The following is a 24980-nucleotide window of genomic DNA, read 5'->3' as shown; positions in this document are numbered from 1 at the left end:
AAAAAAAAACTTACAGGTTTTATTATATAATACTTTATGGGGGTCTGGGCGATAATGCGACTGTTTAGACACACGCCCTAAAACAGTATTTGACGGCAACATAAACCTGGCTAAAAGTTTGCTTTTTTGTTGTTTACATGGCGTCGTTAAGGGCTATACTTCGTTTCAGCTTCGGTCCGAGTGCGGCCGATGTTATGAGCCGAAGGGCCAATCAAACAGCGAAAGAGGCACAACGTCACGGCGTGCTCTCTGCAGTTGATAGGACCAGCCGGTATTCGCCGTCTCTCTGTGCGTGCTCCTCCGCCGGCCAGTCTTATCAAGCGCCGAGAGCACGCCATGACGCTGCGCTTTTTGCGCTGTTTGATTGGCCCTTCCACTCATAACATCGGCCGCGCTCGGACCGAAGCTGAAACGAAGTATAGTATCCCCAGTTTAGTGTCCGGTACCAAACGAATGCAGACGCAAAAGTACACAAAACTCTGAACAGCTACCGCCACCTATGATCGACGGCGGCAACAAAACAATCAGTCTGGTTGGCGCTGTCGGTCATAGATGGCGGCAACCTTTCCAGCTATCAGAGAAGAATGGATAGTTGGGCGAGTTGGTGGGAATTCATAATAGGAAACAGGCGCGAAAAACAGACGAGGACGAAGAGACACGTCACGAGCGTACAGTTTCGCTGGTCTTCCTTCTTTACCAAAGTGGAAAGGCTGAACGTTTCTTTTCTAATTTAAAACAATATAACGCTACATGTTTGTATTGACTCTGAATTACCGGCTTTCAAGGGTTTACCGCGGGAAGTTTGGAGAAAATCGAGAATTATTGTTTTGGTAAAGCATCGCCGAAAGATGCTTCAATATGAAAGAGTTGCGCAAGAGAGACAAGTTCGCCATTTTATTTCACTTGAAATAAAGGATTAAAAATAAATGTGAGTAATTCCAATAGACCGCTTGGAGTGCCTTGAAACGCTGTAGAAAGATGTATTATTTATTCCTGTGACTCTCAAATTTGCGTCTACGCGCAGTTGCGAAAGTCCTTGTTCCGCCTCCTCTAAGACGCAATGTTTCTTTTTTATATTTTTTTACAAAAAAAAAGAAAAAGATTTTGCGAAAGTATGTTTTGTTTTGTATGCACGGGCGTCCTTTCCTGCCTTATATAAAACTTGATTGAAAAAAAAAAGAAAGAAATAGGCATGACCCCCATAACCGTCCTTATCTGAACACACACAGGGAGGGGAGATAACCCACGAGTACAGAGTGCAAGCTACAAGGCAGCAGCGGGACTGTGTGTTTGTCGGCCGCGGTTTCGAGATAACCTACGTCAACGAGCTCAAGCTGCAAGACAGCACCATCGGGACTGTGAGTGTTCGTCTGCTGCGTATTGAGATTCTTCCAATCTCATCAAGAACAGCGCGCCTCGGCCACACGTCAAATGTCCAATTTTGCTCCATGAACGCTAACTTGAAGTTTTCCGGTTGCTTTTGTTTATTGCATTTTCATTTTAGCGGGTTTCCGTGTGCACTTCACGGTGTCCACAAGTTGCTTATATTTGAACATAAATTTGATGAGCGACGGAATGCTAGGTGCTTGCTCTCTTCGACGGCGAATCCTACTGAATATGTTGTGACCTTCCTATTCATCAGAGGTAGAACGTCACATACTCTAATAAATTTGTCTAAGGAAGGACGTGTCAAAAGCTCGGTATTTGATTTTTCTGGGTCGACCCGTTTCAGACGGAACCCACGTGGGGCTAACGAAGGATTTTCCTCGCAATGGTACCGTATCAAACGAGTTCCGCAAATGAACAGGTGTCGGTGTCGAACGGGTACCCGTATCGAACGGGAGCCCGTTTAAACGGGTATAATATCAAATGGGCACCTGCATTCTATAACCTCATATGGCCTGAAGGGTTCGACCATTTGGCAAATCGCTCGAATTTAAAACGGGTCGACCATTTGGTAATCTGTACAACTTTCAATTTTTTTTTTCTTGAGTAGGATTTTGCCGGTTACAGTGTGGAAAATGTAAATGATTACTCCGGAAATAAGAAATCTCATGCAAACCCTTATTGATTTAATGCAACTTTTACGACTAATGTACAACGATAATAGGTTTCTTATACATATCTTTGACAGGGCATAGCCATCTTGAATGTCGTCACTTCTGGTGTGCGTTAAAGCATCGTTTTGGTCTCTCCACGCCGCTGGAAGCTGATCACGAAAAATGCATGATAGTAAGAAATGTTTGTTTTCTTTCAACACTGTTTTCTGGCCTGTTCCAGGTTAAAATGTATTAGTCTTTTTTTAGTTTCACATATTAGATATGGAACCAACGGGACTGCGAACGAAACGAAATGAAAAACGTCTATAGCAACTAAAACGCCGCCCCTCCTTTGCGAGTGTCCATCACAACGATACTTATTTTAGTTCATGTGATGGGGAAATGTTTCATTGTCATGCACATTATCAGTTAACCGCGTTTCTGGAAGGATGGCAATATCAGCTGCAGATTCATCAATGAGGCCACGAAGGTCGATGCGTTTTGGGCATGACGCTTCGAACAGTAGTGAGGAGAACAAAACTTTGAAGCAGCCTATTAGAGTTATTTTTTATTGCAAGGGCAGCATTTTTTCTTGAGAAATGACTTAGCTAGCTGCGAGTTTAAACGGCAGAATCTGAGGTGGTATCGTAGACATAGCATCACTTGCCTACGTGGAGCTTGTTGAGCCGCAGTTCAAAAGAACAGATTTTAAGCGGTAGCTTTATAGTGCCATTGGACCTCAGGAGCCACGGAAGCACGAAATGTGAAGGTCGGTCATTCCGCCACTGCTAAACAATCTTGCAAAAAATGAAATCCGTTTACAACTCCCTGTAACGCCAAATTGGAGCGCAGCTCTTGAGGAGGTGGAGGGAAGGGTACTGAGGGGAGGGTATACCCCTCCTCCCTCCTCCTCCCTCGTGATTCTGCCTGCTACTCCTCCTCCCCTTATCCTCCTTCTCCACCCCTTCTTTCTCCTTCACCTCCTCCTCTCTCCTCCCCCTCTTCCTCTACCTCCAACGGCGGGGGGTCACGTGACCTGGGGGTCACGTGACCTAGGGTGGTCACGTGACCTGGGGGGGGGTCACGTGACCTTACGTTTACGCCGACGCCGACGCCGCTCAAGCCGGAAACGGGCGCCTAAGAGCTGCACTCTAAAAAGGCAACCAGTGCCAGGGATCGAACCCCGGTCACCGGCGTGGAAGCCGAGTGCTCTTCTGACTGAGCAACCGGTCTTTTTTTTAACTCAGTGTGTAAAAACAGAGTACCCAGATCTTTTGGGCGCCTGTAGAGTTAAAATTTCTTCATACACAACAGCACGTGCAACAGGCTTGCCCAGTCAGGCGTTGCTCCGTACACTCAAAAACACTCTTCACCCGAGTTACAAGTTCAGCGAAATACTGTGGAGCAGATTTTGGTTTCTCTACTGCATGGCGGATATCCATACGAGATTTCCACGGAGCAAACAAACCTGACACCATGATCATATCGAGCGGAACACTCTCTTGTTTGTTAACAGGAAGGAACCGAATATAATGTGATGTTATATCTATGCCTTTCTTTATCATGCGCTTTAGGACGTCTCAGAACATGATTGCGTCCCAGCAGTCTATGAATACATGCTAAACTGTTTCAGGCTGCTTCCACAATAGACAGTTAGTACCCCAAGGTAAAAACACGCGCCTCTCAGCCAACCATACTTTAGCAGGAAATGTGGCACTATGCAGCCGGAAAAAGAAGGATTTCGCGATTGGGAGGATACACATCTTGACGTGAACCAGGACATCATCCCCAGCCATTGTAATGAACTAAGTTCTGTACAAAAGTGCGGGGAAAAGACTATCAATTAGATCTTTGGTAAACTTTTTTTCTGGTGACAGTAAACGAATACTCCCGAGAGTAACGCGCCATTAAAAATTCTAAAGCATACACCATCTCCTTCACAAAACCGACCTTGCTAGCCGGGGGGCGGGGGGGGGGGGGGGGGGGGCGGGGCGTATGGTAGAAGAGATCAGAACGGAAGGCAAATGAGGAGTTATTCTTGTTTGAAACACTACCTGCAAAATGATGTTGGTTTCTCAAGAAAAGAAAACGTGAAACAATTTGTCGGACCAATAGGTGGGACGAGTCCTCATTTTGACACTGGACGAAAGAGATTATCGCGACTCATTGGTTCCCCCGTGCCCTTTTTCATATTAAACATCAAACAATTTATGCATTTTTGTAAACTAGTTCGTACACAGTGTAACGCCTTTTAAACGCCTTCGAGTATATTCTTTCTCACATTAGCCCGGTTTAAAACCCCCCAAAGAACGTCATGACACACCTTGTCGAATGCCTTTGCTAAATCAATTTACAGCACTGTAATTTGACTTCCTTCAGCTGATGAGCTTTGCGAAATAGTCCGCGCCACGTGAATGTTTGTCTGGATAGACCTGCGAATTCCACAGGTCTGGTGTGTTCCGACTAGCCTGCGAATCACATGCTGGAGTCGTCTAGCTAGAATTTTCGCAAACATTTTATAGTCAACTTTAGTAAGTGCTACAGTCTATAACCAGTTACACGCTGTCTCACACTTATATAATCGGATTTAGGAATCAGCACTGTGTGTGACCGAAGGAACGATGGAGGCAAAGTTTGAAAGTCATACGCTTAATGTGCTACCCTAAAGACAAATGGAAACAGTTCGTTCTTAAATTTAAGGTAAAACTGTCCTCCAAGGCCATCCGGGCCAGGTGTCTTGTGTGACGCTAAACTGTCAATCGCGCTTTCTACTTCACTCAACGTGATAGGTTCCTCGAGCCACTCTTTTTCCTCGTTTGATGACTCGTGTGCTTCCAGTAGGATCGCCCTAATATCTGGCATACTCGTCGGCATATCGTGGCCTTCAAAACGTTGCTCGTAATATTGACGAAAGCGAATTCAATTATGTTTTTGTCATTGCTGATAACACCGTGATGCTCAATGGTGGTGATTTCTTTATCTACAGCGTACTTCCTTTCATCAACCAAGGCGCGGCCAGTAGGCTGTTCCCCCAAAAGAAATTTGCGTGCTCTTGCTCGGATTATCGCACCGCGATAGCGTCCTTAGTGAAAGCCGTCAAGCCTTGCTTGCGCTTCTTTAATCGCCGAGTAATTCAAACCGGAATATTTTTGTTCGTCCTGTATCAGGTTAGTCAAATATTTGCTCATCATTAATTCTTTCTTCATTTTTGCAGTGGAACTTTAAAACAGACGACCTTTCTATAGCCAGTGATTTAGCTTCTCGCTTAAAGTATTCCCACATTTCCATGCGACTCATGGTACTATCTGCGAGCACCACTTCAAAGGCTTTTTTTTTTGCTCCTTTGCATAAAGTCTCGTCATTCAACAAATTGACATTTAATTTCCAAAGTTACCATCTGAAATTCAGTGCCCTCTTCCTTCCTTACCCCAACGTAACCGTGACAAGAGAGTGGTCGCTAATAAAGAGCGGTTTGACGTGATAGTCTAAGACAGGGGTGGCCAAGCTGCGGCTCGCGAGCCGCATGCGGCTCTTCGCGTGTTAAAGTGCGGCTCGCAGCCCCCTCCCCTAACCCTCCCCCCCCCCCCCCCCCACACACACACACTCCCCCGCCTCCCTTCCGGTTAAACGACCACTTCCCCAAAAGGAGAAATGGAACGTGTTTCAAATCGAAAGACAGGTTGCGGTTTGGCAGTCTTGTGCTACTGCTATCTTACGTACAGTTGGACTGTTTTCGACTCGGATAGATTGAAAGTAGTTCGATGTTCGTTTATTGTTCTAAACTAAAGTTTGACCCCCCCCCCCCCCCCCCGCGGCCCTTGAAAGTTTCGAAGGGTGTGTTTGCGGGTTTTAGGCCGAGTCAGCCTGGCCACCCCTGGTCTAAGACCACATTGCCATGGGCGTACCAACCGGGGGGGGGGGGGGGCAAGGAGGGCGCTTGCCCCCCCCCCCCCCCCCCAGTTCTCAGAGTGGGGGGGGGGCAAGGCATGTGTTTTGCCCCCCTGAAACAGCCGCCACCGCAGGCAGAACGAACAGTGGCCGGCGGCGCTCAAGAGATACCAAGGGCACAGACCCTCCCCCTGGGCGAGGGGGAGGGTCTGGTTTGCCCTCCCCCCCTCCCCTGCCCCCCACTCAAGAACAAGTTGGTACGCCACTGCAAGCCGAGCATTGTTGGGCCCCTGAGTTTCAGAATTCAGACCATGGCAACATCGCTCCATCTCTTCTTTAGTGGGACTGCTTTGCTGAGGAGCAGTGAGAGAGTTGCACCCTTTGGACCTTCTGCCAATTTCTTGTGACTGGTCACTGTGTAAGTACATAAAGAGAGCCATTTCTCCACTCGTTCTTCAGCAGGGGTTTGCCTATTTAGAACAGAAATACAAGGACTACTCACATTTTCACACTAATGGATCGAAAACATCAACTTTTATGGGGTGTGCGGTTTATTCCATTGCCTCCAGGAAAGTTCGACAACTCCACACTCTTGCAAATATTTTTACTGCTGAATTGTACGGCATTTTAATGGCTGGTGAGTACTTATTAGGGAACAATATCATGAACGCAACTCTGTTTGTCGACTCCCAGGGCGTTCTTCTAGCCGTTTCGTCCTTAGCAGACAGCAAGAACCTTCTCGTGCAATGTCTTCGGGTACGGTTAACCCGAGCAACTCATCTAGGACACCAGATCAAATTCTGCTGGGTCCCAAGCCACGTGGGTATTTCCGGCAATGAGAAGGCAGACTTGCTTGCTGCCTCTGGAGAAGAATGCCCAAAAAACGCCTCTTGGCCTTCCACACCAAGACCTAAAACCAATCATACAGAAATCGATTATGAAATCATGGCAGTTGGACTGGGATTTGGAAAAAGAGAACAAGCTTCACAATATCAAGCCCCAACTGGGAGTATGGGAGAGTTCCTTCCATAAAGTCCGTCAGGTTGAGGCTCTCCTTTGGCGCTTAAGAATTGGCCAGTTTGACTCATTTGCACCTGCTCTGTGGTGAGGATGTTAAACTTTGTGACAAATGTGGGAAAGATAGGACTGTTTTGCACATCCTGTGGCATTGCAAAGCTTTAAACCAAGAGCGCCGATCATGGGCGTACCAACCGGGGGCAAGGGGGGGGGGGCTTGCCGCCTTCCCTTCCCCCTTTTTAAGGTGGGGGGCAAGACATGTTTTGCCCCCCCCCCCCCCTCCCCCTGAAACAGCCACCACTGGGCAGGCCAAACACAAGCCAGCGGCGCCCAAGAGATACCAAGGGCACCGCCCCCCGGCCCTGGGGGGAGGGGGAGTCTGGTTTGCCTCCCACTCAAAAACAAGTTGGTACGCCACTGGACAATTCTTATCTCTGCCAAAACATAAATCCTATCCAAACGCACGTGGAGCGACTGCTGGAAATAGGTAAAACAAAGTTCTTTCCCCGAATTCTTGAGATGGGCTACGTCTTCTAATTTATATTCATTTATCAATTCCTTCAAAACTGTAGCATTTTGATCGAAATTTTTCTTGGCACATACCCTGTCCTAGTTGCAAAATACAAAATTAAAATCCCCCAAAACACATTAGCCTTTTCGTACTGGAGATACTCTTCCAAAAACTAAAAATGTAGGACTCTTTCGCGACATATTACACGTACTCCTTGGTTTAGACACTTGAAATCACAGATAATGAGTCTGCCTTAGTCATCTGTGATAACGCTCGAAACAGTGAGCTGTTTGGACTTTTTAAGAAATAAGAAACACCCAGCGGACGCTCCAACAGAGTGACTTACGCAAACCTCGTAGCAGGGAAGGAAAGGTTTCAGTGCGTGCATGGAATCGCCATTTTCCATTTTTGTTTCCTGCAATGCCAGAATATCTAGCTCTTGCTCCGGTACTAGACGCTGCAGTTGGTACTGCCTCTTTTTCGAGTTAAGTCTACGCACATTTAAGGTCGCAAAGCGGAGAGGCTCAAGAGGGACAAACATACTCTTACACGTTTGTTTTAAACTAATAGGCAAGCGTTTCCCCCTACAAGGCTCGACAAACGTTCCACTTTCTCATGAACAATTCGCTTCACGACACTCACTGTAAGATTTTCTTACTGCGATCGTCTGTAGGCTTTCGAGGGTTGAACACAACGCGAGCTTTCTTAGGTCCTTGAGTTGCCCACGACGTTGAACTTTGCCCATCTTCGCCAGGCGCGTCGGGGACGGGAGGTCGGTCTAGCTGACTTTTCCCTGTCGGGTTAGTCTCGTTCATAGGCTCATGTAGCCCGGTGCTTGGATAGAACTGCTGCCACTGTACGGATGGAGGTTTCCTTCGGCGCTGTTCTTTCTGCGTGAAGGTATTCACGGATGTCGTCGTTCTCATTCCGTTGCTTTGTGAGCTCGGAGGTTCCGTCGTGAGACGCCTCTGCTCCGTCGTTGTTCCCGTTCCAGTGTCCGTCCTTTTTGGCGCGTCGTCTGGCGTCTCCGGTGCAGCGGTCTGTACAGCATCCTTTGCCTCGGTTGCGTCCACGAACATCTCCGACTCATCCTGCTCCTTGCGGTCCCGAGCGATGGAAGTATACGTGGTCACGCATTCCCCCGTCGCATGTCCGAAGCGGTTGCAGTCGGCGCATCGGGGAACGCGACACTCTCGCCGGATGTGCCCGGTTCGTCTGTAGCGCAGGCAAAGAGGTGCTCTCCCTGGCAACAGGACCCGGACTCTGCATCCCTCCAGTCGCACTTCGTGGGGAATTTTGTCTACCGTCATACCCTCACTAAGGGTCACTTGCACAAGACGCGTGTTTGACTCGACATTTTGAAAACCTTGTTCTCTGAAGCGCTACCTGGTTGTACTGGACACCTTCCCGAACTTTTCCAACACCTTTTTCACTCTGAAGTTTGGTACATCTTATGGCACCAAGTGAAGTTTTAGCTTGACTTCATTGCTCACCGGGTCTAGCACGAGTCACCGCCCTCCTTTCACCAGCAGTTCTTTCGCGTTCACCAGCTTTTGCTTCGCAGCTAAGGAATGCAGTCTAAACATCCACAAATGGTTTATCTCGTACGCTCCTGATGATGACAAGTCTTTCATGATGTCCAGCTTTTCCAGCTCGCTTCTGAAGTCCTGTATGCGATAGGGGCGTCTCTTCACATCGCAGTGTAAAAACACCGCGTTCGTCGCGATGTATCTAGCGGGCAGTGATGGCAGCATGACCTGATAATCTTTTACAGTTTCCTACGCGTAATCTGCAGCAGGAGTACCACGGCTAGAAACGGCCGATGTAACCGCCCCTGCGGAGCGCATGACTCGACGTCCGTCTGCTATCGCCGCCGGAAGAAGAATCCCCTGAGCAACAGATGCAGCACACAGAAACGGGAGGAGCAGAAGCAGGTGATATGAAAATGCGCGTGTAGCGGAGAGGGGAGGAAAGGGCAAAAGAGGCAGGAGCAGAAACGGGTGGTGTAGAAACAGCGCGCCGCACGAGGAGTGGAAGGAATAGAGAATAGATCTTCCCCTCTCGTAATGGCCCACAAAATTCAGTGCAAAGGCTTTGTGTCCGGATGGTGGTAAAGAAAAAATGTACTCAGCGTGACAAATAGAAAATAGTGTGGCGTATTCGGTTTTCATACAAAACACTGCCCTAGGTGCCACCATAACTAAGAGCACCACCCACCCCAGGCTCTGGACGACTAAGGATCAGCCTGCCCTAGGCACCAACCTCCCTATAGCTACCGCATTTCAACGTGCTTGACAGAATGACCAAACTTGCAGCCGATTGTATGGTGTGACAAACTCAAGTTTCACAAACTGAAATTTGTTGTGTGCTAGTTTCTTCGCAGACGAGAAATCTTCACGAATTGCGAAGTTGGTTGCTTTCAGTTTGCGTCAGCATGTCAATATTCGCAACTCCAGCCCACCGCTCGCCCTCTTGCGGGCGATCGAAGAACCAGAGAACTGAACTCTCCCTTCAAACAATTTTAAGAAAACTCCCAAGTTTGCAACGTTTCCTTCAAAAAAAAAAAAAAAAAAAGAAAAGACAAAAGATTTTCAAAGTGCACGCGTGCTGCTGTAGCGGATTTGTGCGCGTCTCTTGTTTTTGTCCGAGTCACTCTTTCTTTGCTTCCTTCAGGCCGAGAGAGACTTTGTATCAACTTCAGGGACCGAGATAATTTACGCTGGGTACACAAGCGAAGTTTAGGAGAGCCATAGCTAGGTCGTAGCGTCTCAATGGGCCAGCAGGATCTAGCTGACTTTTGGGGTGTCGAGCGGGGAGGGGAGGCATTGCAAACGCGGTGTTTTTTTTTTAGCCCCTCAGTCGCGCGTTACACTGGAAGCACCAATTTGGAAAACGGTGAGTTGGAATGTTTTCAGCTCGGAGGGCGTCATCTTCACATAGAAATGAGGCTAGGGTTCCGATGAGAATATGGAGAGCCTTGAGATGTTCGAGGTCACAAAAATATGAGTGGCGAATACAATAAACGCTTCCATAAATCTTGTCTTGTTTCTTACCCCAGCACACTAAGGTTGAAAGTAACGCAGCAAAAGTAACGGATTACTTTTCGAAGTAACGACCACTTACTTTTATGGAAGTGTAATTGTAACTGTAATTAGTTACATTTATCCACAAGTAATTGCAAATGTAATTCCTTACATTTTTTTAGTAACGTGTACAAGTCTGCGTGAGCGTACGGCGCTCCTGATCCAAGAGATAATCAGTGCTCAATACACGCTATAAACTCACGAGTAATGCAGGTGAGGCGCTGCATGCTATGAATTCCACGACTATGGCTCTGTGTGTATACTTAGAACAACGCGATTTTTTAAATGAACCAGCGAGAGACTTCCGAGGTAATCTTACGTTTCATTTAATTTTGTAATTGCCCCATTTCATTTTTGCTACGAAACAAGGTGACACGTGGGGCGAGCTGGTGATCGTTGCGCATAGTAAAAAACAGTTTCCAAAAGGGCGGGTAAGAAGAAAGAGGGGACAAAAAAGCGCTGACTCACAACTAAAATATAGTATTTTAAAGAAAGGGAAAGAGGAGGAGTGAGGCAGCGAAGTAAAGAAATAAAAACATTGAAAGACACTCTGGAGAAAGGCACTGTGCAGAAAGGCAGAAAGACATTCTTTTTCGTTCTTCCTTTTTATATCCACTTGCGAAATTGCTTTCCTTTTGTCTTGTCTGTGGCTTTCTTTGGTTCGCCACACATTTGAGACAGTGTCTGGCTCCAGTTAAAATGCCGCGTATCAACCAAGCAACCAGCACTGAAGCCTGATTCTTACACTTGCTTGGCAATTTTGGCCCCAAGTTGCAACATAAAGCAGAACAACCGGAAGTGAAGCCTATCTCTCTCTGGCACTTGTTTCTGAATTTAGGCACACAAGTGCCAGATGATAGCTAAGCAATATGCCAATCAGTGAGGCCTAACCTTGGCACTTATTTGGTGAGTTAGGGCCAATTAAGAGACCCAGACGCAGGCCACCAAAAGTCAAGCTGGGCTATACATTGGGTTCTTTAACTTTTGAAGAACCTAAATTCCATGACAAAGGCCAAATTCAGCTGCACAGAACTGTGCTATATGCCTGAACAAGTACGTAATGATATGTTTCGTTGCAATTAAGCAGTTTTCAATTTTTAAATTTCGAGGAGGTTGATGTGTTTGAATTACTTACAGTAAACAATAAACAAATGCATTTATTAATGTTTGTTTTGGACTCCGCAGTCGTGACTGTCGAGAGAGTCAGCTCCACGGCGCGGAATTCTTGCAGAACCTGCCCTTGCATCGCCTCACCAATTTTGGTTCTGTAGGTGTAGTTTCCTGTAAGACACAATTGAGGTGCTGGGCCAAAAGTTAAATTTGCGAAGGTGACGCAACAAACTAACGAAGCGCATCTGGCACGCACCAATGGAGCGCGAAGAATCAATGTAGATCATATCGACATTTCTTATGCGCAAAAGCGATTTTGGTTGCACGGCTCCTGTTCCGCTGTAGTCCTGCGCCAGATTCCTGACACCTCCGCCAGGATTCGAGCACGCCACCTGGGTATCCGTAGGCAGGCGTATTTATTCGGAACCTCCAGGACGGTTTTTTGGATGTAGGTCAGAGGACACTACCAATACAAAGCTTAATAATTCGACAAAATTAAAAAAACAAAAAAACTTGAAGGAATCCTGCTATGATAAATATACGATATTAATAAAATGTAAGTGCTACGAACAAATGATTAAAGGTGAATATTATGTATTTTGTGAGTCCTTGAGCACATGCGAACAATCACATAACCGCATAAGAATGTATAGGTAAGCTAGGTGGCACATGACTGCCTACGCTAAAGTGGCAAAAATGTAACGCGGACCATGGCTTCATTTTATTATTAATATTTGTTTCTTTAATGTTAGGCGCTTTTTTTACGCAAACGCATTATTCTACAGAATAAGAAAGCCTCCAGAAGCGATCACCAATTCATTTAATGTTGTTTTGCATCAGGAAGTAGGGAAATGAAATTAAATGTTAAAACCACAATTTTTTTCTTGTTTGGAGAAATGATAGTGCTTTTTTGTGAGCGGAAAATCAACGACGGCGGTAATTAATAATTGCTGAGACAAACCTACAAAAAAAAAAAATTGAACAGGTGCAAATGTTCGTGTTTGAGCTACTTTTTTCTCGATTTGTAACAATCTGCTCTGAAAACCGTCACCCAAATTAACTTGGCTGTAGCGTGAACTTTTCCCGGTTTTGACGTTGCTTCTTTTGTTTCGCACTGTACTTAAATTTAGTCACATATATTGTTATGCACCAGTAGTCGAAGGGGTGGCAGAGATTCGTTAACTCTAGCCATGACCCTACGACAGTGCAACGTTTTCTGGAATAAATGGTATCGTATATATGTGTGTGATGTTTTTGCTCACCTTCCTGTCAGCCATAAGTTGACACTTTGTTTTCTGCGCTTCACTCCCACCCTGCAGATAGACGAAGGTGAAGGCCTGATCTTGGCCATGCTATGAAGGACCTGGAGTCACATAAGGTCGATCCCCTCCACGGGTTGGACTCTCGCTGGAGCTGGATCACGGCCGCGTCATGCACCTGGATGCTGTTCTTCGCAACGTTCAGCGTCCGCGTCACCGGAGTGCTCTTCTTCGGTATCATGGGCACCTTCGGTGTCACCAGGAAGCAAGCTTCGTGGCCCGTGACGCTGCACAGCTGCTTTCTACATCTGGGAGGTGAAACTCCCGCTTGAAAATACTTCTGCATGCTTTTTCTGAATCATTTGCGTGAGTTTGCATAAATTAACACATCGTAACTTGAAATTGTTTAGGGCTGAAGTTTTCACGTCACTTACAAGAGCACTGCGCGGGACACGGATTAAACAGGATAGAGACGTCAGCGTTCGGCTGGGGCTCGTTTCCAATCAGCAAGAACACGAATACTAGCCGAACACTGATGCAGGGCTCTTGTCTAATACGTGCCCCGTGCTGGCCTCTTGTATAAGCGACGTCGAAATTTCGGCAGTACGGTCGAATGTTCGGCGTCGCCGAATGCAACCGCTGAGAGTGGTTGCATGAACGCCACCGAAAAACACATCGATTCGAGAGGGGACTCATCCCATGAGGTTAATCCCTCTTTCTCATTCACCGGATCATTGTCATCAAATCGTGATGGGATGCGCTACCATTGTATTCGTGCAAAAGCTGCCCCCCCCCTCCCCCCCCCCTGTCACCCAGCACATGCCATTACAGTGAAAGTTTAGAAGCGCGAAGTAAACAAAACGTAAATGTGGAAAGCTATACTCTGTTTTATGAACGCTTTAAGAACGAGTATTAGTAGTGACTCACAACATTGGAAGGCAGCTATAAAAAACTGGAGTAATTGTGTTTAAACGACGAACAGAGGGAACCCCTGAGGATACAAAAAATTATAATCGACCATGTAGGAAAATTAAAAATATCTGGGAGCCTGGCTCAATGAGGGAAGTAAATACCTAGAGGAACATGAGAAGAATATAATTAGAAACGGGAAGATAAATTAATCTATTATGAAGCTGAAGCCACAATGGAACTATAATAGATATCAAGTGGTCAGAGATATATGGAAGGGAATGATGGTATCAGGACTGTACTTTGGCAATGGGGCACTATGCATGAAATCAGAGGTTCAATCAGGATTAAAAATTCGACAAAGAAGCGTAGGCAGATTGGCATTGCGACCACATGGAAAGACACCAAATGAGGGAGTACAGGGGGACATGGGCTTGTCGTATTTTGAGAGCAGAGAGGCAGTTAGTAAGTTAAAATTTGAACAAAGGTTCACCGAAAAGGATGATACGCGGTGGGTGCGAAAGGTATACATGAAAAGTTTGAGCACAAAATTGACAAATCGAACCCGAAAGCTTAGACTTAAATACAAACATGCTAGTGATAGGGCTGGGCAGAGTACTTCAGTCGAAAAGGGAGTGGAAGAGGCAGAAAGAAAAACGTGGGAGGTAAGAATGCAGGAAAACTCGGCTCTGAAAATGTACAGGACTCAAAAACAGCTAGCTATCACAGCTGGGGACTGGCGGGACAGAGGAAAATTGGACTCCCTCCCGCGTGGTTCCCGCCCAAAGTCTCAGCCTCGTCTGCCAGAGGGTCCGGTGCTTTGGTAACGCCGACAAGGTTTGACCAGAGGAAAATTGGCGACTCCCCCGCCTGGAGGAAGAGGCGGGGGGGGGGGATATTGGTTTAGTTTCTTTGCCCGATTCCCCAAAGGTCATCCTGGTGATATTCAACAGTGCCTGGTGAGAGTTAGGGGGAGATCATTGGCTTAGAAGTGCGGGAAGAATCTTATGTTTGTCTTTTTAGACTTAGCCAAGGTGGCGCAAGCCACGGCCTGTTACAAAGGGAATAGAATTAACGTTCCTTCTTGCATCCATGCTTAAAAAGAAGCAATACATTCAGAGTAATCAGAAATTAAATTGTTGCTTTTAAACTCAAGTAACACATTCCCTTTGCATGCCAGTAACGAATAACGCACTTATAGTTACGTTTTGGGCGAGTAACGAGTAACTGTGTTCAGTAACGTTTTTCAGTAGCCTGTACGTGTCTCCGGCAAACCAACGGCAGCGCACTCTTAGCCTTCAAACCTTCGGAACGTAGTGACACTACCACAACTTAAAGGTGCTTTGAAGACATACGTACATCTTTTCAGTTGCATACTAATTCTACGAGAGTCGACCGGCTGCCCGGTCAGAACTGTATCGCCGGGAACTGCGGTGATATTAGAGAGAGTGAGCGCGTGTGCTCAAAGCTGAGCTCACTTTCGATGACATCGCCGCTGATACCGCCGCAACGCCTCGTCATATACTTCGTAGACCGACCCGGTGGTCGACACTCAAGTGATCTTCATAAACAAGTGCAAAGCTGTTCGTGCCGCGGTACCCTTGCCTTTATTATCAATGGAAGTGCTTTAGGAGAGCAGCCTCCTGTAGGTAATGGTAGGGTTCAGCGACAGACATGAAATAGGTCAATTTCATCGCAAGAAAAGAAACGAAAAACCGATGTCAAATAAAATTCGAGGAAAAAAATGCATCTTGCTGCTGGAACAATTGCAATCGTTTAGAAAGAAGAAATCTCTCCAATGTACGTAGAAATAGACACGGCGACAGTCATTCTGAAACGGTCAAGCTACAACGCTGGTTATTTTTTCGACTGGAAGTGCTGGTGTCTGTAGTAGTTTTTTCAATGCTAAAATCTACTTCGTAGAGCTCTTCCATGCGCATTTGTCAATGCGTATCTTTTTTTATAACTTACCGCTATTTTTTTTTTTTAGAAGCAAGTCGAAAACCTGCCGTTTGTTTAAGTACACGCCTAGTATGCTCCATCGAGCTTGGGAGTTTTAGAAATGGTTTATGGGGTTGAAATTTATAGAGACATCAGACTTTTATTTAACCAAAACGTTGAAAGGTGTTTGATATAGGCATATAAGTACATAAAACAAGCAAAACGTTGAATTGTTTAATCGGTGTTATTAGAGGTTGTAGCACGATTTCTCCGTGGCAGGTCTTCCGTCTCGAATACCACCCGCCTTTCCTACCCGAGTGTGAAAACCCCTGTAGACAAAATCCTTGTCTCGTTTCCCCCGAGCATCAATATTCCCAATTTCGCCGCTATCCCTGTGTTGTCGATCCGCTGATCATCTCTAGTCTTTTTTTTTTATTTGTTCAAAATCACTGTCCCCCCCCCCCCCCCCCCCCCGCTTCCCCCGTGATTCTGTGTCTGCCTAATGCTTGTCAATAAAGCACAGCTGTAGATGTTTATTTGCATACAGTGCTTTGTAGGAGCGAAGTCCTACGCTACTTAAATACCAAAAAAAAAAAAAAAAAACACAAAAACACTGGCTCGGCTCCAAGAACTCCTGAACATTCATGCTTGCGTTTGGAGAAACCTTGTGTTTCTTTAAATGAATCGTCCCCCTCAGAAGAGTTAAGAGCCCAGTATTTTGCCCATTGCCATGCAGCTATGCACTTTTGGTTTTTCTCTGAAGGCAGTATTTGAATCCATCGACCAACACCGTGTCCTTCTCTTTTTGTGTTCTTAAAAATTCCACCTTCATTTGCCGCAGCCAAGCCTTTTCTGGGAAGAATTTGTGGTTGAAATTGTCTTAAGTAGAAAGGGCGGCTCACTGTGACAGATGTGCGTATTCGCCATTGTGTGAAGAGATTTGAATTTTTAATGAGACAGCGAGAGAAATTGATGAGTTATTTTTAATGCCAATTATAAAACGAGCGTGTGTGTTACTGCCCCGTCGGTGGCCTCAGCGAGTGACGACGTAGATTTTATCAAGAGGTGCGGAAAGATTTTTCTGGCACGTATCGGCATGCTGGGAGTGCTTTTTTTTTTTTTTTTTTTTGGGGGGGGGGGGGGGGGGTTGATTGTATTATTTCAATGTTTCCCCTCTCTTGGTTACTTTATGTTTTGTGCAGAAGTAAAATTTTCAGTAGCGTGTGTTTGCACGCTCCTTTTTCTAGTCCTCCGCTTTTTTTTCGCGCTGTTTTCTTAAAGGGCAACTCCGCTCAATATTTTTGAATTTGGGATTACGACTGCTTTCAGCTAAAGCAGTGTCACTGAAGCTGTAGATTTTCGATCGGTGGACATGCAACCGCCCAGCGCTCCGTAGCGGCGGTGCTATCAGTATATCAGCACGGAGTGGTCTGAGCGCCTTATCGCGCAGCTTGCCGCACTTGCAAAATATCGCGCGTAAAAAGGCCTGTTCACACTCTTGCGACCGAGTAAGACCGAGAGAGACCAGACCGGTTTATAAGCCTCTTACTATGTCTTGGGACCAGCTCCACTGCAGCGCATCCGGTCCTGAGACGTCGCAAGAGGCTTAAAACCGGTCTGGTCTCTCTCGTTCTTACTCGGTTGCAAGAGTGTGAACGGGCCTTTAGCCGCCACGGTCGCCTCTGCGTGACAGTAATGAGTTTTAGTGTTGCGTATACGAGCAAACGCAAGCGCTGTGCGTTTGCGTTAGCGTTGTGTTTTCCACGCTGCGTATGCGCGAAGTCGCCATACGCCAATCCAAGCGCGCACTTTGGGCTCCGCGTAGGCGCAGTGTGGAATACGCAACGGACGCGAACGCACAGCGCTTGTCTTCGCTCGCATGCGCAATACTTAAACTCACTAATGTCAGTGGCAACATACAGAACCGGGATATTCAAAGGTTTGAACACACGGCTAACGGAGTCAGGTGGTGCCAGCGTCGCTCGTAATGCTCAGCCAGCTATGCTCGAAGCGCTAGCGTCGACTATAGAGCTTTTCCTTGTACTCTCGTCCACAGCTCCCTAATAGACGTTTCTGGTATGGATGACGAAAAAATAATAAATCGTTTCAACCAGCAAATAGTAAAGAAAAAAATAGAGGGAGGTAAAAGAGAATATGTAACGGTTATGCTTATATTTAAAACGTATTTTATGGGCGTGGCGACGGCAAAACAATGTTTTCGCCCATACTGGAAGTGACGACAATTCAATATGGCGACACCCGTGTGAAAAGGGTCTCTAGGGTTTGACCCAGATTTTTTTTCTGGCTCCGCCGCAAAGCGCGAGCTCCTAAACTGATGCAAATCTTCTTGTGACGTTGACGATCTCCTTTAGAAATATTCGAAATACCCTTCCGCAGTCCTAACGCCTCGTATCCAGCGGTGTTCTGCCCTAACGATATGCATGTGAACAGATATCGCAATACAAACAAAAGCGTCGGCAAAAGCTTAATACTTTATTTTTTATTTACAATACAATATGGTTAACATTTAAAAAAAAATTATATATTCCACAGATAAATTTTGGCACAAAGGATGCATATACGTTGCTTCGTCTTATAAAACGCCCCGAAAGAAATCTATATAAAAAAAGAAGCGACTCGTGCGCCAGGAAAATGCGGCGATTTTAAAAGTTCAACTACTTGACGAAATTCAAATTTCCAATTTTCAGGGCCAGTGATGGGTCTTCTATGCCGGCGCTTCTCCTGTAGGACGGTACTTCTAGTCTGCACTTCGCTGACTGGGCCAGCAACTGCCTTGTGCTTCTTCGCCGAGGGCGTACTCTTCATCAACATTTTTTTCGGCGTGTTGCACGGTAATTTTTGGGCCGAGCAAGCACACGTGAGAGTAGCATGACGACTATTTGTAATACTTGTAGATCGGCTAAATATTTTCAATATTTTAAGACCATGGTTTTGTATATGAAAGCAAAAAAGGCGTCGATATTAAAAATGAATCGCAATTTGGTCCTCGAATAGATGATCTGAAACGGAAGCCAATGATGCAGTATTAGGGCTTGTTTCACGCTAGAGAAACTCGTCTTATGCTAGGCTTGATATATTTGTACATCTCAATTATTTAATCATAGGAACTGCTTGAGAGTAAACTCCGGTTCACACACTTGCGTTCGGTTACACCCGATTGTGTTGTGCAGCCTTGTGCAGCCCTATGACGGGGGAACACACTGACATGTTGGAGCCATCTATGGGACGGCCTAGGAACTGCATTTAACTAGAGTGAAGGTTTTGAAGTACGTGCAAGATCAAGTGTACATGCTATGTATGAAAAATGGTAGTTCATTACATTGTTAAAAGGTTTTAAAACCCATAGTGAAAGAATAATAAAACAAAAAGAAAATAGGAGGAAAAAGCAAGTGTTCCAAGTCCTACCCGATAGATGGCTCCAGGTTATTCTCTCGTCGTAAGCGAGCCTAAGACTGCAGAACGCACTCGTTTGCAACCAAACACAATGATCTAAACCGGTAATAATATATCGAGGCAAACATTCCTGAAAAGTATTGCTTTTTCGCGCTAAACATGAACCCGACAAAAAGCTGTTTCGCCTGAACTATTCTTCGCCCAAGCTGCGTTAGAAAGCTTGAGGGTATGTTTCGTTGAGGGAAGTAAAGTACTAATATGTCCGGTCCAGCCAAAAGTAAGCTGTTCCTGTTTGTATGCGTACAAAACCTTTTTTTTTGTCGAAGCGGTAGAGTCATGTGGTTGGCGACAACTACATCTTTGCAGTCGCTAATGTTGGTGTCAGTTTAACATTAAGCGTTGCCTGAAACTTAGATTATTTTCTTTATTAAGGCGAAAGCCCTATGTCTTATCGTTCAGTCGACCTTCAAAGTCCTTGAGCGAAAACACGTCGGCAACAGCAAAGGTACCAAAACGTTTACGTGAACAGGTGAATTGAAGGCAAGGCAATGAAATTAAGAAGGATGACAAAGCGAATTAAGAGGAATCAAAGTGAATCAAAAAGGAATTGCAGTGAATTAAGAGAAATTAAAGAGAAGTAAGAGAAATTAAAGAGAAGTAAGAGTAATCAAAGCTAATTGAGAAGGACGACAAAGCTAATAAAGGGACATTAAAGTGAATTACGAGGAATTAAAGCGAACGAAGTTCGCGACTAAGCGAATTAAGTTGATGATTAAGCGAATTAAGTTGATGCCTAAGCGAATTAAGATGATGACTGAGTGCATTGAGAAGGATGATTCAGCACATTATAAAGGATGACTCAGCACATTAAGAGGGGTATCTCTCTGTAATGCATCGACGCTTGGGCTTTCGCCTTCACGTCATTTTAGGGATAATATAAGAGACCCTGTGAATTTTACTTGGACTGTATAAGGTATTTACGTCAAAATATGTTCAACTTCAACACACCTGATTTATGAATGCATTCGTGACATAGTTCCCGAGCTGGTTTGGAAAGAGACGAAGGTTATTAACCCTCAACTCTTCCAAGGGTTAGGAACTTTCGCGAGAAGAACGATACGCTAAGTCCAGCCAATGTCCATCAGGTGATCTTCTAGAACAAAGATGCCATTCTTTGGTGAATTGATTCGAATATAATTTTCAAAGCTGTGAACAAGCGACCTCGCTTGCTACGTGATCCCATATAGCCTTCGCCTTGTGACGGAGCGCCCACGTATCTAGCTGAAAGGACAAATACCTTGTGGAACTTGTACGGTATGTACGGTATGTACTTACTTTGTAGAACTTGTACGGTATGTACAAGTTCCACAAAGCTTTCTTTAAAAATATACAGAGAGTCTATGCGCTGTGAAAGCATGTCTGGCCTATATCGCGTAACATGCCTTAGCGAAAGCTGATACGTTTGAAATATGTCCTAAACCACGGCCTTCATCGTGCTATTTACTAAAAACGCACTTTTCAGTTGTTCCCATACTAATATCTATATATATTAAAAATACGCTGAAAATACGAATAGTAAAAGTATACTCCACGTACACCTCATATCCACTTAAATGCATTAATACTAAGTTGGGATATCCGAGCTGCCTTTCAAATAAATTTTGTAAATATAAAATATACTTGCTTAAAATGTGCTTGAAAGACATTGAAAATATAAAAATAAAAAGACTGATATTTTGTAATGTTGTTAGTGCATACGAAAAACATTTCAAACATTTCTGTAAATAAAAATTGAATCACACTTTAAATACACACCGTAATGCACTTAAGGCAAATCTTGCCATATTTTAGTGCATTCCAAATACGGATTTTGTATTAAAATGCATTTCGAATGCGGGCACAGATACGAACTATTACGGGTACTAAATGTGTATAAATGTATTTGAAGTATGGTATCTTTTCTTTTTACTAATGAATTCTTGCAATTAGGCCTATCTTCGTTATTTGATCATCGATGCAAGTGAAAATATTAAGTTTTAACATGTTCATACAAAGTCTGCCACAAATACAAACTGATCCCGGTGCCAGGGTGTCCAACATTCAAATACAATTACACCATTATAAGCACGCGACTTCGCAGTTTCTATTTTATTATTTTAAGCTCGCACTTGTAACGACCATCTAGGTGGTTTTTCACAAACTCGCATGCGTTTTATAATTTCTTCAAAATGTTTATTCCGCTTCTGTTTTTAATTTCAGGGTTTACCCTTTCCGGCATGCTCGTCGGAGTGAACGTGGTTATGGCGCAACACTTCGAAAAATGGCGAAACACGGCCTTCAGCGTGCTATTTAGCGTCAGCAGTCTGAGCACATTTGCCATCCCACCTGCGATCGAATTCTTCCGCATCACTTATGGCATAAGGGGGGCCTTCCTTCTACTGGGCGCACTCATGTTCAACACCTTGCCTGGTGCAATTATTGTCAAGAGCCCGGCTTGGATGAATCGAAATTTCAACCAGGGTGTGAAAAAGAAAGAGAAGAAATCAAATCGCTCTATTCTGTCTGAAAAACTTCAAAGCAAGAGAAAGGACGAAACTGTATGCTCTGAGGCAAGCTTTCCCGGCACAATATCAGCTGCCTCCCGAATCGACGCTACGAAAGACGTTCTCGACTGGAGCACAAAAGTTAATAATTCACAAACGCCCACAGAAGGCACCGTCCAAGCAGACGAGTTAAAGGAAACGATGAAAAAGTTTCTAAGTGTGTTGTTTTGGTGCGACGCCCTTTCTTTTGCCACAGTCGTGTTTAGTCAGACCACGTTCGTGCTGCTTTCTGTCGATCTGTCAAGGGACAAGAACATCACGCCCAGTGAGGCCGTCTACCTTCTCTACGCATTGTCAGCCGGCGACACCGTGTTCAGGACTGTCAGCGGCTTGGTGATTGACTCCGGGCACCTCTCCCTGGAAGCCGTCATGGCCCTCGGGCACTTGGTGCAGGCGCTGGCCTTCGAGCTACTCGTGTGGTCCACTAGTCTGCCCATGCTGCTGCTGTCTTCCGTGCTCGTGGGCGTCGGCCACGGTTCCACAATTTTTCTTGAGACTCCCGTATGTGTAAAAGACTTCGGTATGAGTGCCCTTCCCATCATGGTCGGTGGGATGTCCTTCTGCGTTGGCGTCGTGATCCTTGGGCTGCCAATTTTGACTGGTGAGTTTTTAAAGATTTAATTTTTCGAACGTTGTATGAGGTCATACTTTTTCCTCGCCATTAAGATGAACTACACAGCCGAAAATACGTGCTATCGTGTGCAGTCAACAACAACTCAGGACCTTTTCTGAGACTCTCAAAAGGCCTTTCGGTGACTCCAGATGGCACCGCGTGGCGCGGATAATTTTGGGGCAGTTCCGATGTATGCTCGGGCCAACTAGGCTCTGTAAATCCTGGAAAAGGCGCGATACCTTCCTTTATGCCACTTTGACATCAGAAGAAGAGAGAGGCGAACAAGCAATTAACAAGGCCGATAATTACCCTGTTTTTCTTGTCGTGCATTTTTGCGTTCTAAAATCGCAAAACGCTAATCCAACATGAATTGCTTCTTATATTTTATACAGGTTCACGCAAACTAGAAGAGCGAATTTCATTGGCTCCCAGTTTGCAGAGACATAGCCTCTTCTATACTCTCAAAGCCAGGCAGTTCGACGACGGAGCTATTCGCGACTCCAGCGAAATCGACGCCACGTAGCGGCATCTCCGAGGAGCTCAGGAGAGGAGGCCGTTTCGACTCTGTCGTCTGCTATCGCTGCTTGGTTCTCGTAGGAAGCATGGAAACAAACATTAGCGTTTCCAGTAATTATTTTTATGATTCCGCCGTGTCATTCCTACGCACTTACTAGAAGGTTTCTACTGCCGAAAAATCGCTTTACTTTCAAATGTAACACTGACTTTACGCCGCACTGCAGGGAATTTGTGGTGGTCCGCGTGCTGAACGACGAAAACGACCTCCTTTCGTCTTTCCCTATAGAGGGCAGCGCGCCCTCTATAGTTCGCCGGAGTCGCGAGCAGAGTGCCTGGTCACAGATTTGGAGCGCGAGGATCTGTAAGCACAGAGCATCAAAGAGCCATTTTTCGAGGAACCTGGACGTCAGCGCACAGCTTTTGCAGTGGTGAGGGCCCGAAACACACTCTTTCTCTCGGGAGAAGTGTGTTTCGGCGTCTCGCCCCAGCGGGGTGCCAGTCACGTGGCTCTCCTCTCATCCGTTGTCCGCCGTTCGAACTTTTCTTTTTCGGCGGCCGCTTCTCGTGGCGATCTGCCTGTCTTTGTCAGTACATAGGAGGCTATGGCAAAGATTAGCAGGTCCTAGAACGTTATGTCGCAAAGATTAGCGGACATTGCTACATAACGTTCCAATTGCAACTTGATTGGTCCAACCGGCTCGTATATGCTGGATGCGCTCTGACTTAGTTTGAAATAAAGTATACGAAGAAAGCATCTTCTAGAGTTACCGACAACTTGAACAACGTAGGTTCGGCTTACAATACGCACACTTCTTGCTTCGCGATTCGTTCCTTTAACGTTATTGTCATGCGCTTCATTCTCATTGGCTACGGAAGAATGCCTGGGACACTACACCCTCGGCGTTTCTGAAGCTGCGAGAGGCGATTCGCTGTTTGGATTTTCGCTGCAGTCGACATCCATAACAGAGGCATGCGGGAAGCTGTTTTTCTTAAGAGCCTGCTGCGAGGGATGGATTTTGAAGCAACTCGCCGGAATGCCGCGAGGTGGCAACTTAGTCGCTGGGAAAATTGAATACGTTTCCTTAAGCCAGGGAAAATTCGCGTCAGGTCAGCAGTTTGATATGCATGTTTTGAAACGAAGGCATTCAATTCTCGGGTTCCAAAACCCTGACATAATTCCGCGCTCTATTTTTGTTCAGGTCACTTCAGAGACAAGCTTCAAGACTACAACGGACTTTTACACGTCATCGCGGTGGCCAACGTCCTGCTTCTTGCTATTTGGTCGCTAAGAATGGTCGTTGAGCGACGAAAACGGAGAAAATCTGTTAGTCTTTGCCACAGGAAGAAAAATCAGCAAATATGCTCGATAAACGTAAACCCGGTGTCTGGAACGTGCGAAGCTGGAAACCCGTCGCACGCGAATAAAGAAAACTGCACTATGTAAAAAAAAAAGGACTTCTTGCTGGTTTGTAATCCCACATTGTGCAAGTGGTTTTTATCGTATGTGTTTGTTTCTCGTGTCGTCGTTTCTGAGTTTAAGTAATAGAATTTTTACTATTAAAATGAATGTACAGCCATGTTTCTTGTGTTTCTATTTCTGCGTGTTCAACAATTAAATTGTTAAATTAAAAGCAGAGTCCGTCAATTCTGAGTAATGTAGATAAACAGGGGCGTTGTCTTCATTGACTACTGCCTATGAGACGTTCTGAAGAAATCCGTCCAAAATTAAATCATAAACATCTGTACTCCAAGTAATAGTGCATTTTTCTTCTAATCATGCTGATCTATGACTGTTCAAGAAGCGAAGAACGTGGGTGAACCCGGAGTATCCTATTTTCGCATTCAATGAGATTGCAGCAATGACGATAGGAACGCCGACGAACGAATCACGAAGCGGTTAAACAAAAGCTTAAGAAATCCACGTTCTGGGTTTCTTTAGCGGTCAGTGCCATCTCTGCCCAGTACCAAATACTTATATCTAACAGCGTAATATTTGGGCTTGTAGAAGGGGGTGCTCTTCCACAGCACCACCTTTGAGACATCAAAATTACTCGTTTCAGAGCCTAGAAACTAACTC

The 24980-nt window shown here is 45.5% G+C and overlaps 1 protein-coding gene across 3 annotated transcripts; it reads left to right on the top strand.

Annotated features, from left to right (window-relative positions):
* The first annotated feature begins 1229 nt into the window (after window positions 1-1229).
* Window positions 1230-24480, top strand: LOC115326788 (monocarboxylate transporter 2). Of its 3 annotated transcripts, none has more exons than XM_042291022.1 (7): window positions 1230-1358; window positions 6268-6345; window positions 9230-9389; window positions 12968-13222; window positions 18466-18609; window positions 21431-22375; window positions 24103-24480. In XM_042291022.1, the coding sequence occupies exons 4-7, from the start codon at window positions 13003-13005 to the stop codon at window positions 24345-24347; spliced, it is 1554 nt and encodes a 517-aa protein (XP_042146956.1). In that variant the 5' UTR covers window positions 1230-1358; window positions 6268-6345; window positions 9230-9389; window positions 12968-13002; the 3' UTR covers window positions 24348-24480. The 3 variants fall into 3 exon arrangements, with proteins under 3 accessions (XP_042146956.1, XP_040078141.2, XP_042146957.1); XM_042291023.1 differs by having other exon boundaries at window positions 1269-1358; window positions 12972-13222; XM_040222207.3 differs by lacking the exons at window positions 6268-6345; window positions 9230-9389 and having other exon boundaries at window positions 1254-1358.
* The last annotated feature ends 500 nt before the right edge of the window (window positions 24481-24980 follow it).

This window comes from Ixodes scapularis, unplaced genomic scaffold, assembly GCF_016920785.2.
Source record: "Ixodes scapularis isolate PalLabHiFi unplaced genomic scaffold, ASM1692078v2 PGA_scaffold1__304_contigs__length_218370807, whole genome shotgun sequence".
Lineage (NCBI taxonomy): Eukaryota > Metazoa > Arthropoda > Arachnida > Ixodida > Ixodidae > Ixodes > Ixodes scapularis.
This window is presented reverse-complemented; position numbering and strand designations above follow the sequence as displayed.

Coding starts and splice junctions, on each gene's coding strand:
- LOC115326788 (XM_042291022.1), top strand. CDS start 13,003: ATGAAGGACCTGGAGTCACATAAGGTCGATCCCCTCCACGGGTTGGAC. Junction 13,223..18,465: donor CTGCTTTCTACATCTGGGAG/GTGAAACTCCCG, acceptor TCCAATTTTCAG/GGCCAGTGATGGGTCTTCTA. Junction 18,610..21,430: donor TTTTTTCGGCGTGTTGCACG/GTAATTTTTGGG, acceptor TTTTAATTTCAG/GGTTTACCCTTTCCGGCATG.